At 42.9% G+C, this 13,641-nt stretch overlaps 1 protein-coding gene across 1 annotated transcript; it reads right to left on the reverse strand.

Annotated features, from left to right (window-relative positions):
- Positions 1-601: 601 nt before the first annotated feature.
- galla-2 (MIP18 family protein galla-2) lies at positions 602-1,392 on the reverse strand. Its single transcript, XM_071662302.1, has one exon. It carries the CDS (start codon positions 1,326-1,328, stop codon positions 846-848), a length of 483 nt encoding a protein of 160 aa, XP_071518403.1. The 5' UTR covers positions 1,329-1,392; the 3' UTR covers positions 602-845.
- Positions 1,393-13,641: the final 12,249 nt, after the last annotated feature.

Here is a 13,641-nt window from a genome sequence, read left to right on the forward strand (position 1 = left end):
AATTTTCTGGTGAGTTCCTGATTAAGATATTCTTTATAGTATTATTGTTGCTGAGGGTAACATTTACATTAAAGGATTTATAAAATATGGGAAGTAAAATAAAACTATTATCAAAAAGGAAAAACTTAAAGATTCTTGGTGTCAATGGGAGGTTTGGGCTCAACACTATAAAATGATTTCTTTGCTAACTTAAGGGATCTTTCATTGATAAATCAATTAAGTTAGCAAAGAAATCATATATGTATATATATATATATATATATATATATATATATATATATATATGTATATATATATATATATATATATATATATATATATATATATATATATATATATATATATATATATATATATATATTCTTTCTTTTTTTCAAACTATTCGCCATTTCCCGTATTAGCGAGGTAGCGTTAATAACAGAGGACTGGGCCTTTGAGGGAATATCCTCACCTGGCCCCCTTCTCCGTTCCTTCTTTTGGAAAATAAAAAAAAAAAACGAGAGGGGAGGATTTCCAGCCCCCCGCTCCCTCCCCTTTTAGTCGCCTTCTACGACACGCAGGGAATACATGGGAAGTATTCTTTCTCCACTATCCCCAGGGATATCACCTAATAGTTTACCATAATCCTCCTCCTCTAACCCTGACCTAGGAATTACCTGTGCTTGCCCTTGAGGATGTTGGCATTTGTTCATAACTTTTAAAAAATAGTGAAGCTGCAAGAACCTGATCCAATCCACATGAATTGGATCAGTTAAAGTTATATGAAGTATTCCTAAATAGACTTTATTATCAAGCCTTTTATATTTACCATCATGATCCTCATCTACTTCTAACTCAAGAATTACCTATACTTGGCTTCGAGAGCTCAGGCACTTGTTTATAACTTCTAGAAGTTGAGCGTTTTCCAATGCATCTGCCACACGTTCCTTGTCATTCAGTTGCTTGTTGATGGCAATGTCTGATGCATGAGTCCCAGGTGTGATGCGTACATCAACTTTAAACCTAGGTGGTAAAGCCTGTAAAAGCCTCAGACGGATGCTGAGCCCAATGAGGAAAGCCATGCTACAGTGTGGGATGGTGGGAGTGAAGTGAACCATTACTGTATTTTCAACATCATTAACCTCACATTGTTTTTCTTCCACCACATTCAACTCTTCTAAACTCAAAGGGTCTTCTGGATCTCGAATGTTCCGCACTAAATCAAAAACTTTACGAGAGTCAAATGCATCATACACATCATCTTGCCAGTCTGATGGATTTTCCACTCTCTGTGCAGCCTTAGCAAAGATATGAGGGTTTACATCTTGAAGTTTTTCTGTTCTAGACATTCTTCTCAACTAGTAGCACCCAACATTATTAAGACAGTAAAGACGAGATTCCCAATACATATACAGAAACTTCTCATTAAACTGCCCACTTTGCTATTGTGTTCATCATAACTTTGGGAATATCAAGTTTGTATACTTCCTCTGGGTTTCGTAGGCAAGACCACACAATCTGTAGGCAAAAACATGGTACGGACGTGCAGGTCCAAACCCAGCTTGTCCCTCCTGCAATACAGGCTTGGGGTAAAAGACTTCCTCAGAGTTAACCAATAGGGTGGCAGTTGTTTCTGCCTCACCAAGTATCCATGGGTGTGTCGCAAATGTCTTCACTTTAAAAGCCTCTCCTGCGCTTAATGTCCTAGAACGGAGAGAGCGAATGACTTGCTGTTGTTGCTGCAGCTGCACAGCTTGGTCGGGATGTCTACCTTCATCTGCTGCATGACCAGCTGGGTTTACGTCATCCATCACGCACACACACACACACACACACACACAAACACACACACACAACCTCCTTGCTGGGGAAGTCTCGTGATTCTCGGTGGCGTAGTTGCTCTGGAGGCCGAGTGAGTGGAACCCACAGTGGTTCAATCATTTTCCCTAACCCTCTCACTTTGCACACCACCTCGACCAAAACACCCTATATCTGCCACTCTATCATCAAACACATTCAACAAACCTTCAAAATACTCACTCCCTCTCCTTCTCACATCACCATTACTTGTTATATATATATATATATATATATATATATATATATATATATATATATATATATATATATATATATATACACGTCCATACAAGCATATATACATACATATACATTTCAACGTATACATACATGTACATACACAGACATATATATACATACACATTTACATATTCATACTTGCTGCCTTCGTCCAATCCCGTCGCCATCCTGCCACACATGAAATAGCTCCCCCCCCACCCCCCCCCACCCCCCGACCCCCACCCCCCACCCCCACCCCCTTCAGCGAGGTAGCGCCATGAAAAGACAACAAAGGCCACATTCGTTCACACTCAGTCTCTAGCTGTCACGTATAATGCACCGAAACCACAGCTCCCTTTCCACATCCAAGCCCAACAGACCTTTCAATGGTTTACCCCTGACGCTTCATATGCACTGGTTCAATCCATTGACAGCACGTCGACCCCGGTATACCTCATCGTTCCAATTCACTCTATTCCACCCTCCTGCATGTTCAGGCCCCGATCGCTCAAAATCTGCACTCCATCCTCCCACCTCCAACTTGGTCTCCCACTTCTCCTCCTTCCCTCCACCTCTGACACATATATCCTCTTTGTCAATCTTTCCTCACTAATTCTCTCCAAGTGTCCAAACCATTTCAACACACCCTCTTCTGTTCTCTCAACCACACTCTTTTTAATACCACACATCTCTCTTACCCTTTCATTACTTACTCGATCAAACCACCTCACACCACATATTGTCCTCAAACATCTCATTTCCAACACATCCACCATCCTCCGCACAGCCCTATCTATAGCCTATGCCTCGCAATCATATAACATTGCTGGAACCACTATTCCTTCAAACATACCCATTTTTGCTCTCCAACATAACGTTCTTGCCTTCCACACATTCTTCAACGCTCCAAGAACCTTCGCCCCCTACTCTACCCTGTGACTCATTTCCGCTTCCATGGTTCCATCCGCTGCCAAGTACCCTTCCAGATACCTAAAACACTTCATTTTCTCCAGTTTTTCTCCATTTAAACTTACCTCCCAATAAACTTGTCCCTCAACCCTGCTGAACCTAATAACCTTGCTCTTATTCACATTTACTCTCAACTTTCTCCTTTCACACACATTACCGAACTCAGTCACCAACTTCTGCAGTTTCTCACCCGAATCAGAAACAAGCGCTGTATCATCAGCGAACAACAACTGACTCACTTCCCAAGCTCTCTCATCCACAACAGACTTCATACTTGCCCCTTTCTCCAAAACTCTTGCATTCACCTCCCTAACAACCCCATCCATAAACAAATTAAACAACTATGGAGACATCACGCACCCCTGCCGCAAACCAACATTCACTGAGAACCAATTACTTTCCTCTCTTCCTACTCGTACACATGCCTTACTCCTTCGGTAAAAACTTTTCACTGCTTCTAGCAACTTACCTCCCACAAAGCATCTCCATTTACCCTAGCATATGCCTTCTCCAGATCCATAAATGCTACATGCAAATCTATCTTTTTTCTAAGTTTTTCTTACATACATCCTTCAAAGTAAACACCTGATCCACACATCCTCTACCACTTCTGAAACCACACTGCTCTTCCCTAATCTGATGCTCTGTACATGCCTTCACCCTCTCAATCAATACCCTCCCATATAATTTCCCAGGAATACTCAACAAACTTATGCCTCTGTAATTTGAACACTCACCTTTATCCCCTTGCCTTTGTACAATTCTCAGGCCTTCTCCAGATCCATAAATGCTACATGCAAATCCATCTTTTTTCTAAGTTTTTCTCACATAAATCCTTCAAAGTAAACACCTGATCCACACATCCTCAACCACTTCTGAAACCACACTGCTCTTCCCTAATCTGATGCTCTGTACATGCCTTCACTCTCTCAATCAATACCCTCCCATATAATTTCCCAGGAATACTCAACAAACTTATGCCTCTGTAATTTGAACACTCACCTTTATCCCCTTGCCTTTGTACAATTCTCAGGCACTTCACCATGATCCATACACACACTGAATATCCTTACCAACCATTCAACAACACAGTCACCCCCTTTTTTAATAAATTCCACTGCAATACCATCCAAACCCGCCGTCTTGCCTGCTTTCATCTTCCACAAAGCTTTCGCTACCTCTTCTCTGTTTATCAAACCATTCTGCCAGACCCTCTCACTTCGCACACCACCACGACCAAAACACCCCAGAACCTTCGCCTCCTCTCCCCACCCTATGACTCGCTTCTGCTTCCATGGTTACATTCGTTGCCAAGCCTACTCCCAGACATATAAAACACTTCACTTCCTCTAATTTTTCTCCATTCATACTCACATCCTAATTAATTGGTCCCTCAACCAAGTTGAGCCTAATCCTTAATTTTATTCACATTTGCTCTCAACTTTCTTCTTTCACACTCTTCCAATCTGTCAACAACCTCTGTAGTTTCTCACACGAATTATCCACCAGTGCTGTATCATCGGCGAATAACTGGCTCACTTCCCAGGCCCTCTCATCCCCAACGAACTGCATACTAGACACTCTCTCCAAGACTCTCGCATTTACCTCCCTAACCACCCGGCCCATCAATAAATTAAACAACCATGGGGACATCACACACCCCTGCCGCAAACCGACCTTCACTAGGAACCATTCATTCTCCTCTCCTCTACTCGTACACATGCCTTACACTCTTGATAAAAACTTTTCATTGCTTCCAGCAGCTGAACTCCCACATCATATATTCTTAACGTCTTCTACAGAGCATCTCTATCAACCCTATCATATGCCTTCTCAAGATCCATAAATGCCACATACAAATACATCTGTTTTTCAAAGTATTTCTCACATACATTCTTCAAAGCAAACACTTGATCCACACTTCCTCAACACTTCTGAAACTATACGGTTCATTCCCAATCTGATGCTCCGTACATGCCTTCACCCTCTCAATCAATACCCTCGCACACAATTTACCAAGTACACTCAACAAAAACCTATGCCTCTGTAGTTTGAGCACTTACCTTTATCCCCTTTGCCTAATACGATGGCACTCTACATGCATTCCGCTGATCCTCAAGCACTTCACCTTGATCCATACATACACTGAATATTCTAACCAACCAATTAACAACACAGTCATCCCCTTTCTTAATATATTCAAATGCAATACCATCCACTCCCGCCGCCTTGCCGGATTTCATCTTCCGCAAGGCTTGCACCACCTCTTGTCTTTTCACCAAACTTCTCTCCATAACTCCCTCACTTTGCATACCACCTCGATCAAACCTCCAACATCCGCCACTCTATCATCAAATACATTTAACAATCCTTCAGAATACTCCCCCAATCTCCTCCTCACTTCATCATTACCTGTCATCACTTCCTCTTTTGCCCCCTTCACCGATATTCCAATTTTTTCCTCTCATCTTTCGCACATTATTCACCGCCTTCCAAAATATCTTTCATTCTCCATAAAGTTCAATGATACTCTCTCACACCAACTCTTAATTGTTCTCTTCTTCATCCTCTGTACCTCCCTCTTGACCTCCTGTCGCATTCTCTTTTCCATCTCCCAATCATTTGCACATCTTCCCTGTAAGTACCGCCCAAACGCCTCTCTTTTCTCTTTCACTGGCAACTTTACATCATCCCACCACTCACTACTCTTTCTAATATGCCTACTTCCCACCTTTCTCATGCCATATGTATCTCTTACACATGCCGTCACTGCATCTCTAAATACATCCCATTCCTCATCCACTCCCCTCACTTCATCTAGTGTGTGTGTGTGTTAAACCATTTACCACTATACCCATCAGAAACAGCATGGGATGCACGGTTGAGAAATTCTGGGGTGCAGTAGACAAGTACCTACACAGTACACTAGACCAGCCAGGATTTAGGGCAATGTGGGCCTGAGGGCTGCGGCTTCCATCAGCTTGGTCGAGTAACGACCCAACCCTATAGCCTGGACCCAGGCCGGCCTGTGGGGGGTGAAGACCCCCAATTTAATCGAACCCGGGAGAATTTGTGTAACAGCCAGGCAGCCTAACCCCCAGGCCACGATGAGCTTAAGACAGCGTCTCCTCCGTAACCAACTGGCTGGCTGGCTGGCTGGTTCAGGGATTTCGCTGATGCGGGCGGGCAGTTAAGCTACCTAGCTGCCACAGAGATGGGCCCGAGTTCTATTCTCAGGTATAGTGGGGAAATTGTTTACTTCAAATATCATGTGTATACTGGATGGTTTAGCCTTATTATATCTACTATCCTTGACAGCCGTTTCCCGCGTCAGCGACGTAGCACCAGGAAACAGACGAAGACCCAACTACTCATATACACATATATATACTCATATACACATATATATACACACTTGCATATACTTGCCATACTTGCTTCCCTTCATCAATTGCTAGCGCCACCCCGCTCTACAGGAAACAGCATCGCCACCACCTGCGTCAGCAGGATAGCGCCAGGAAACACGAAGAAAGGCCACATCCGGTCACATCCATACACGAGCAGTCATGTGTAATACACTGACAACACAGCTCCCTATCCACATCCAGGCCCCACAGACCTTTCCATGGTTTACCCAAGACGTTTCACATGACCTGATTCAGTTCACAGACAGCACAACGACCCCGGTATACCACATCGTTCTAATTCTCTATTCCTTGCACGCCTTTCACCCTCCTGCATGTTCAGGCCCCGATCACTCGAAATCTTTTTTACTCCATCCTTTCACCTCCAATTTGGTCTCTCCGTTCTCCTTGTTCCTTTCATTTCTGACATATATGTCCTCTTCGTCATCCTTTCCTCACTCATTCTCCCTATAAGTCCAAACCATTTCAACACACCCTCTCCTTCTCTCATAACCACACTCTTCTGATTACCACACATCTCTCCAACCATTACATTACTTACTCGATCAAACCACCTCACACCACATATTGTCCTCAAACATCTTATTCCAACATATCCATCCTCCTCCGTACAACCCTATCTATAGCCTATGCCTCGCAACCATATATTATTGTTGGAACCACTATTCCTTCAAACATCCCATTTTTGCTCTCCGAGATAAAGTTCTCTCCTTCCACACATTCTTGATCGCTCCTAGAACCTTCACCCCCTCCCCAACCCTATGACTCACTTCGGCTTCCATGATCCATTCGCTACCAGGTCCACTCCCGGATATCTAGAACACTTCACTTCCTCCAATTTTCAACATAGGACATAAATGCCTCCGCAAAGCGACTGATGAAGACAAGGATATCAGTCTGATAATATACCACAACAATACGAAAACATGTTCGCTCGTAATGAACAACAATATGGTAGGTCGCTCTGGAAGTTGGAACCGTACCCATGTGGTATATAAGGACCGATGTAATATTGGGGACTGTCAACGTGAGCTCACCACATAAACTACATTGGACATACAACCTGCACCCTGAGTCGCCGCCTCTCGCTCCACTTACATGAAGGTGGAATGAACAACATCATGAACAACAGCATGGAACGAGACTAACGAGGGAGATTATAGTGAATAACATCAAAATCATTCCTAGTTGCTAGTGATCGGAGAAGACTACAGATATTGAAAGCGATTCACATTAGAGAGAAAGCACCTGTCATCAACATCCACACAAACATGACCACCACCATACAGCTCTTTGATGGTTCGCCAATAGGACGTACACCTAATGACGTTTTAGGACAGATGGGACACGTCACTGACCCGTCACAAGCTAACGAATCCACTATTTCTGGACAGCATGAACGCGGCGCTGACCGACCCACCTGGTCCTGGGTTACGAAGGTCAGAGAGAATCAGACGAGCCCAACCTGACCTCAACTCTACACCCGGATAACAGTCTTGCTTGGCCCAACTTAGTGTATTCAGCAATGGGCTTTCTATATTCCTACCTCGTTTAATGTTTTTCTTCTATGTTTCCTCAACTGTAAGTTTTTCTTTATTTCTGTTTCCAATTTTGTATTTAGGTTGTAACTCATACTACCTTGCATGATGTTGTTAATGTGTTTCCATATTTTGTATTTAGCTTGTAACTCATACTACCTTGCATGATGTTGTTAATGTGTTCCGCTTTTAGTGTTTTCCCTTACTGTTATGTTCTATGTACTGTGTGTTTCCCGAGTGTTTTATATATTCTGTTTACGTTTAACATATCATATCCAAGTTTTGTGAAGCAGTTCTTTTCTCTTTTTTGTAGATTCCTCATGATGCCTCTCCAAGGCGAAAGCTTGAGTGAAATAAAAAGAAAACTTTGAACAACGATATTGAGCACTCACCTGATGGTTGAATGATACTAAGAAAATTAGAGATTATAAGGAAAAAGATTAATGACTTCGATATGATGTCGTATTCAGTTTATATATATATATATATATATATATATATATATATATATATATATATATATATATTTTTTTTTTTTTTTTTTTTTTTTTTTTTTTTTTTTTTATACTTTGTCGCTGTCTCCCGCGTTTGCGAGGTAGCGCAAGGAAACAGACGAAAGAAATGGCCCAACCCACCCCCATACACATGTATATACATACGTCCACACACGCAAATATACATACCTACACAGCTTTCCATGGTTTACCCCAGACGCTTCACATGCCCTGATTCAATCCACTGACAGCACGTCAACCCCGGTATACCACATCGATCCAATTCACTCTATTCCCTGCCCTCCTTTCACCCTCCCGCATGTTCAGGCCCCGACCACACAAAATCCCCCTCACTCCATCTTTCCACCTCCAATTTGGTCTCCCACTTCTCCTCGTTCCCTCCACCTCCGACACATATATCCTCTTGGTCAATCCCTCCTCACTCACTCTCTCCATGCGCCCATGCGTTCCAATTCACTCTATTCCTTGCACGCCTTTCACCCTCCTGCATGTTCAGGCCCCGATCACACAAAATCTTTTTCACTCCATCTTTCCACCTCCAATTTGGTCTCCCTCTTCTCCTCGTTCCCTCCACCTCTGACACATATATCCTCTTGGTCAATCTTTCCCCACTCATTCTCTCCATGTGACCAAACCACTTCAAAACACCCTCTTCTGCTCCTTCAACCACACTCTTTTTATTTCCACACATCTCTCTCACCCTTACATTACTTACTCGATCAAACCACCTCACACCACATATTGTCCTCAAACATCTCATTTCCAGCACATCCACCCTCCTGCGCACAACTCTATCCATAGCCCACGCCTCGCAACCATACAACATTATTGGAACCACTATTCCTTTAAACATACCCATTTTTGCTTTCCGAGATAATGTTCTCGACTTCCAAACATTCTTCAAGGCTCCCAGAATTTTCGCCCCCTCCCCCACCCTATGATTCCACTTCCGCTTCCATGGTTCCATCCGCTGCCAGATCCACTCCCAGATATCTAAAACACTTCACTTCCTCCAGCTTTTCTCCATTCAAACTCACCTCCCAATTGACTTGACCCTCAACCCTACTGTACCTAATAACCTTGCTCTTATTCACATTTACTCCATGCAAAGTGTGTGGGGCCTGGATGTGGAAAGGGAGCTGTGGTTTCGGTGCATTATTACATGACAGCTAGAGACTGAGTGTGAACGAATGGGGCCTTTGGTGTTTTTCCTAGCGCTACCTCGCACACATGAGAGGGGAGGGAGTTGTTATTCCATGTGTGGCGAGGTGGCGATGGGAACAAATAAAGGCAGACAGTATGAATTATGTACATGTGTATATATGTATATGTCTGTGTGTGTATATATATGTGTACATTGAGATGTATAGGTATGTATATATATATATATATATATATATATTTGACAGCACGTCGACCCCGGTATACCACATCGTTCCAATTCACTCTATTCCTTGCACGCCTTTCACCCTCCTGCATGTTCAGGCCCCGATCATACAAAATCTTTTTCACTCCATCTTTCCACCTCCAATTTGGTCTCCCACTTCTCCTCGTTCCCTCCACCTCTGACACATATATCCTCTTGGTCAATCTTTCCCCACTCATTCTCTCCATGTGACCAAACCATTTCAAAACACCCTCTTCTGCTCCTTCAACCACACTCTTTTTATTTCCACACATCTCTCTCACCCTTACATTACTTACTCGATCAAACCACCTCACACCACATATTGTCCTCAAACATCTCATTTCCAGCACATCCACCCTCCTGCGCACAACTCTATCCATAGCCCACGCCTCGCAACCATACAACATTATTGGAACCACTATTCCTTTAAACATACCCATTTTTGCTTTCCGAGATAATGTTCTCGACTTCCAAACATTCTTCAAGGCTCCCAGAATTTTCGCCCCCTCCCCCACCCTATGATTCACTTCCGCTTCCATGGTTCCATCCGCTGCCAGATCCACTCCCAGATATCTAAAACACTTCACTTCCTCCAGCTTTTCTCCATTCAAACTTACCTCCCAATTGACTTGACCCTCAACCCTACCGTACCTAATAACCTTGCTCTTATTCACATTTACTTCATGCAAAGTGTGTGGGGCCTGGATGTGGAAAGGGAGCTGTGGTTTCGGTGCATTATTACATGACAGCTAGAGACTGAGTGTGAACGAATGGGGCCTTTGGTGTTTTTCCTAGCGCTACCTCGCACACATGAGAGGGGAGGGAGTTGTTATTCCATGTGTGGCGAGGTGGCGATGGGAACAAATAAAGGCAGACAGTATGAATTATGTACATGTGTATATATGTATATGTCTGTGTGTGTATATATATGTGTACATTGAGATGTATAGGTATGTATACTGTGCATGGGTGGACATGTATGTATATGCATGTGTATGTGGGCGGGTTGGGCCATTCTTTCGTCTGTTTCCTTGCGCTACCTAGCTATCGCGGGAGACAGCGACAAAGCAAAATAAATAAAAAAAAAAATATATATATATATATATATATATATATATATATATATATATATATATATATATATATATATATATATATACATACTGAAAAAGTTTTTATCGAGGATGTAAGGCATGTGTACGTGCAGGAAAAGAGGAAAGTGATTGGTTCTCAGTGAATGTAGGTTTGCGGCTGATGTGTGTGACGTCTCTATGGTTGTTTAATTTTTTATGGATGGGGTTGTTAGGTAGGTGAATGCAAGAGTTTTGGAAAGAGGGGCAAGTATGCAGTTTGTTGTGGATGAGAGAGCTTGGGAAGTGAGTCAGTTGTTGTTCGCTGATGATACAGTGCTGGTGGCTGATTCGGGTGAGAAACTGCAGAAGCTGGTGACTGAGTTTGGTAAAGTGTGAGAAAGAAGAAAGCTGAGAGTAAATGTGAAAAAGAGTAAGGTTATTAAGTACAGTAGGGTTGAGGGACAAGTTTATTGGGAGGTAGGTTTGAATGGAGAAAAACTGGAGAATGTGAAGTGTTTTAGATATCTGGGAGTGGATTTGGCAGCGGATGGAACCAAGGAAGCGGAAGTGAATCATAGGGTGGGGGAGGGGGCGAAAGTTCTGGGAGCATTGAAAAATGTGTGGAAGTCGAGAATGTTATCTTGGAAAGCAAAAATGAGTATGTTTGAAGGAATAGTGGTTGTAACAATGGTATTTGGTTGCGAGGCGGGGGCTATTGATACAGTTGTGCGGAGGAGGGTGGATGTGCTGGAAATGAGATGTTTGAGGACAATATGTGGTGTGAGGTGGTTTGATCGAGTAAGTAAGGAAAGGGTAAGAGAGATGTGTGGTAGTAAAAAGAGTGTGGTTGAGAGAGCAGAAGAGCGTGTTTTAAAATGGTTTGGTCACATGGAGAGAATGAGTGAGGAAAGATTGACCAAGAGGATATATGTGTCAGAGGTGGAGGGAATGAGGAGAAATGGGAGACCAAATTGGAGGTGGAAAAATGAAGTGAAAAAGATTTTGAGTGATCGGGGCCTGAACATGCAAGAATGTGAAAGGCGTGCAAGGAACAGAGTGAAATGGAACGATGTGGTATACCGGGGTCGACGTGCTGTCAATGGATTGAACCAGGGCATGTGAAGCGTCTGGGGTAAGCCATGGAAAGTTTTGTGGGCCCTGGATGTGGAAAGGGAGCTGTAGTTTCGGTGCATTACACATGACAGCTAGAGACTGAGTGTGAACGAATGTGGCCTTTGTTGTCTTTCCCTTGCGATACCTCGCGCACATGCGGGGGGAGGGGGTTTTTCATTTCATGTGTGGCGGGGTGGCGATGGGAATGAATAAGGGCAGAAGGTATGAATTATGTACATGTGTATATATGTATATGACTGTGTGTGTATATATATATGTATACGTTGAGATGTACAGGTATGTATATATGCGTGTGTGGACGTGCATGTGGGTAGGTTGGGCCATTCTTTCGTCAGTTTCCTTGAGCTACCTCGCTGACGCGGGAGACAGCGACAAAGTATAATAAAAAAAAAAAAATATATATATATATATATATATATATATATATATATATATATATATATATATATATATATATATATATATATATATCCCTGAGGATAGGGGAGAAAGAATACATCTCACGTATTCCCTGCGTGTCGTAGAAGGCGACTAAAAGGGAAGGGAGCGGGGGACTGGAAATCCTCCCCTCTCGTTTTTTTTTAATTTTCCAAAAGAAGGAACAGAGAAGGGGGCCAGGTGAGGATATTCCCTCAAAGGCCCAGTCCTCTGTTCTTAACGCTACCTCGCTATCGCGGGAAATGGCGAATAGTATGAAAAAAAAAAAAAAAAAAAAAAAATATATATATATATATATATATATATATATATATATATATGATTAATCAACACTGATTACCATGGAGGCCCATAATCCACAGTTTAAGCAAACCCTCTTAATGAGAACATTAATGACCCAACTAGACCAGTGTACTGCCAAGCATACTGTGACCACTCATTTCCTGTAAGCTAAGGAAAAGCCGCGAATATTCTTACTTTCAACATATTATTCTAAAAATGGGTGTAGAAATAATACTGCATGCATCTTAACATACCTGCTAGTAATAACTAACACTAATTCACAAGTGTAAGGGAAAATAAGCTAATGCGCTTAAACACTTCGAAACAATCAGTACACTGTAATTCCTGCCGCACAGCATAATACTGACTAGAGGCTCTGCTTAATCTCTGGCGTTTAAAGGTCATTAAGAGGAGCATCAACTGGTTACATGTCTTTCCGGGCAAGTTGGTCTGTACGTGCACGGGGATCCGGGCGTGCGGCAGTCCTCGCCCAGCGACGGCCTAACGTTCCCTAAGCTAAGTTGCCCTGTACGTGCACTATTTACATGGAGCGCGGAACGCCCAGTGTGTTCTTGGTACAGCTCACTGTTTCCGGTAACTGACATGCACATGTTGGCGTACGGCCCGTACCGTTGACACTTGGCCCCTATTGTTGTCCTGTTGCAATTGAAGTCATCATTTTCTCTGTATCATCGGTTCGTTACCCTTACAGGGGACGAATCTTGCACACTGTATAAAGACATCCTGCGTAACACAGCGAGGTATGGCTGACCGGGATTCTTGGTAGATATTAGCCGATAT

Source organism: Panulirus ornatus, chromosome 6 (assembly GCF_036320965.1).
Source record: "Panulirus ornatus isolate Po-2019 chromosome 6, ASM3632096v1, whole genome shotgun sequence".
NCBI lineage: Eukaryota > Metazoa > Arthropoda > Malacostraca > Decapoda > Palinuridae > Panulirus > Panulirus ornatus.

Coding starts and splice junctions, on each gene's coding strand:
- galla-2 (XM_071662302.1), bottom strand. CDS start 1,328: ATGTCTAGAACAGAAAAACTTCAAGATGTAAACCCTCATATCTTTGCT.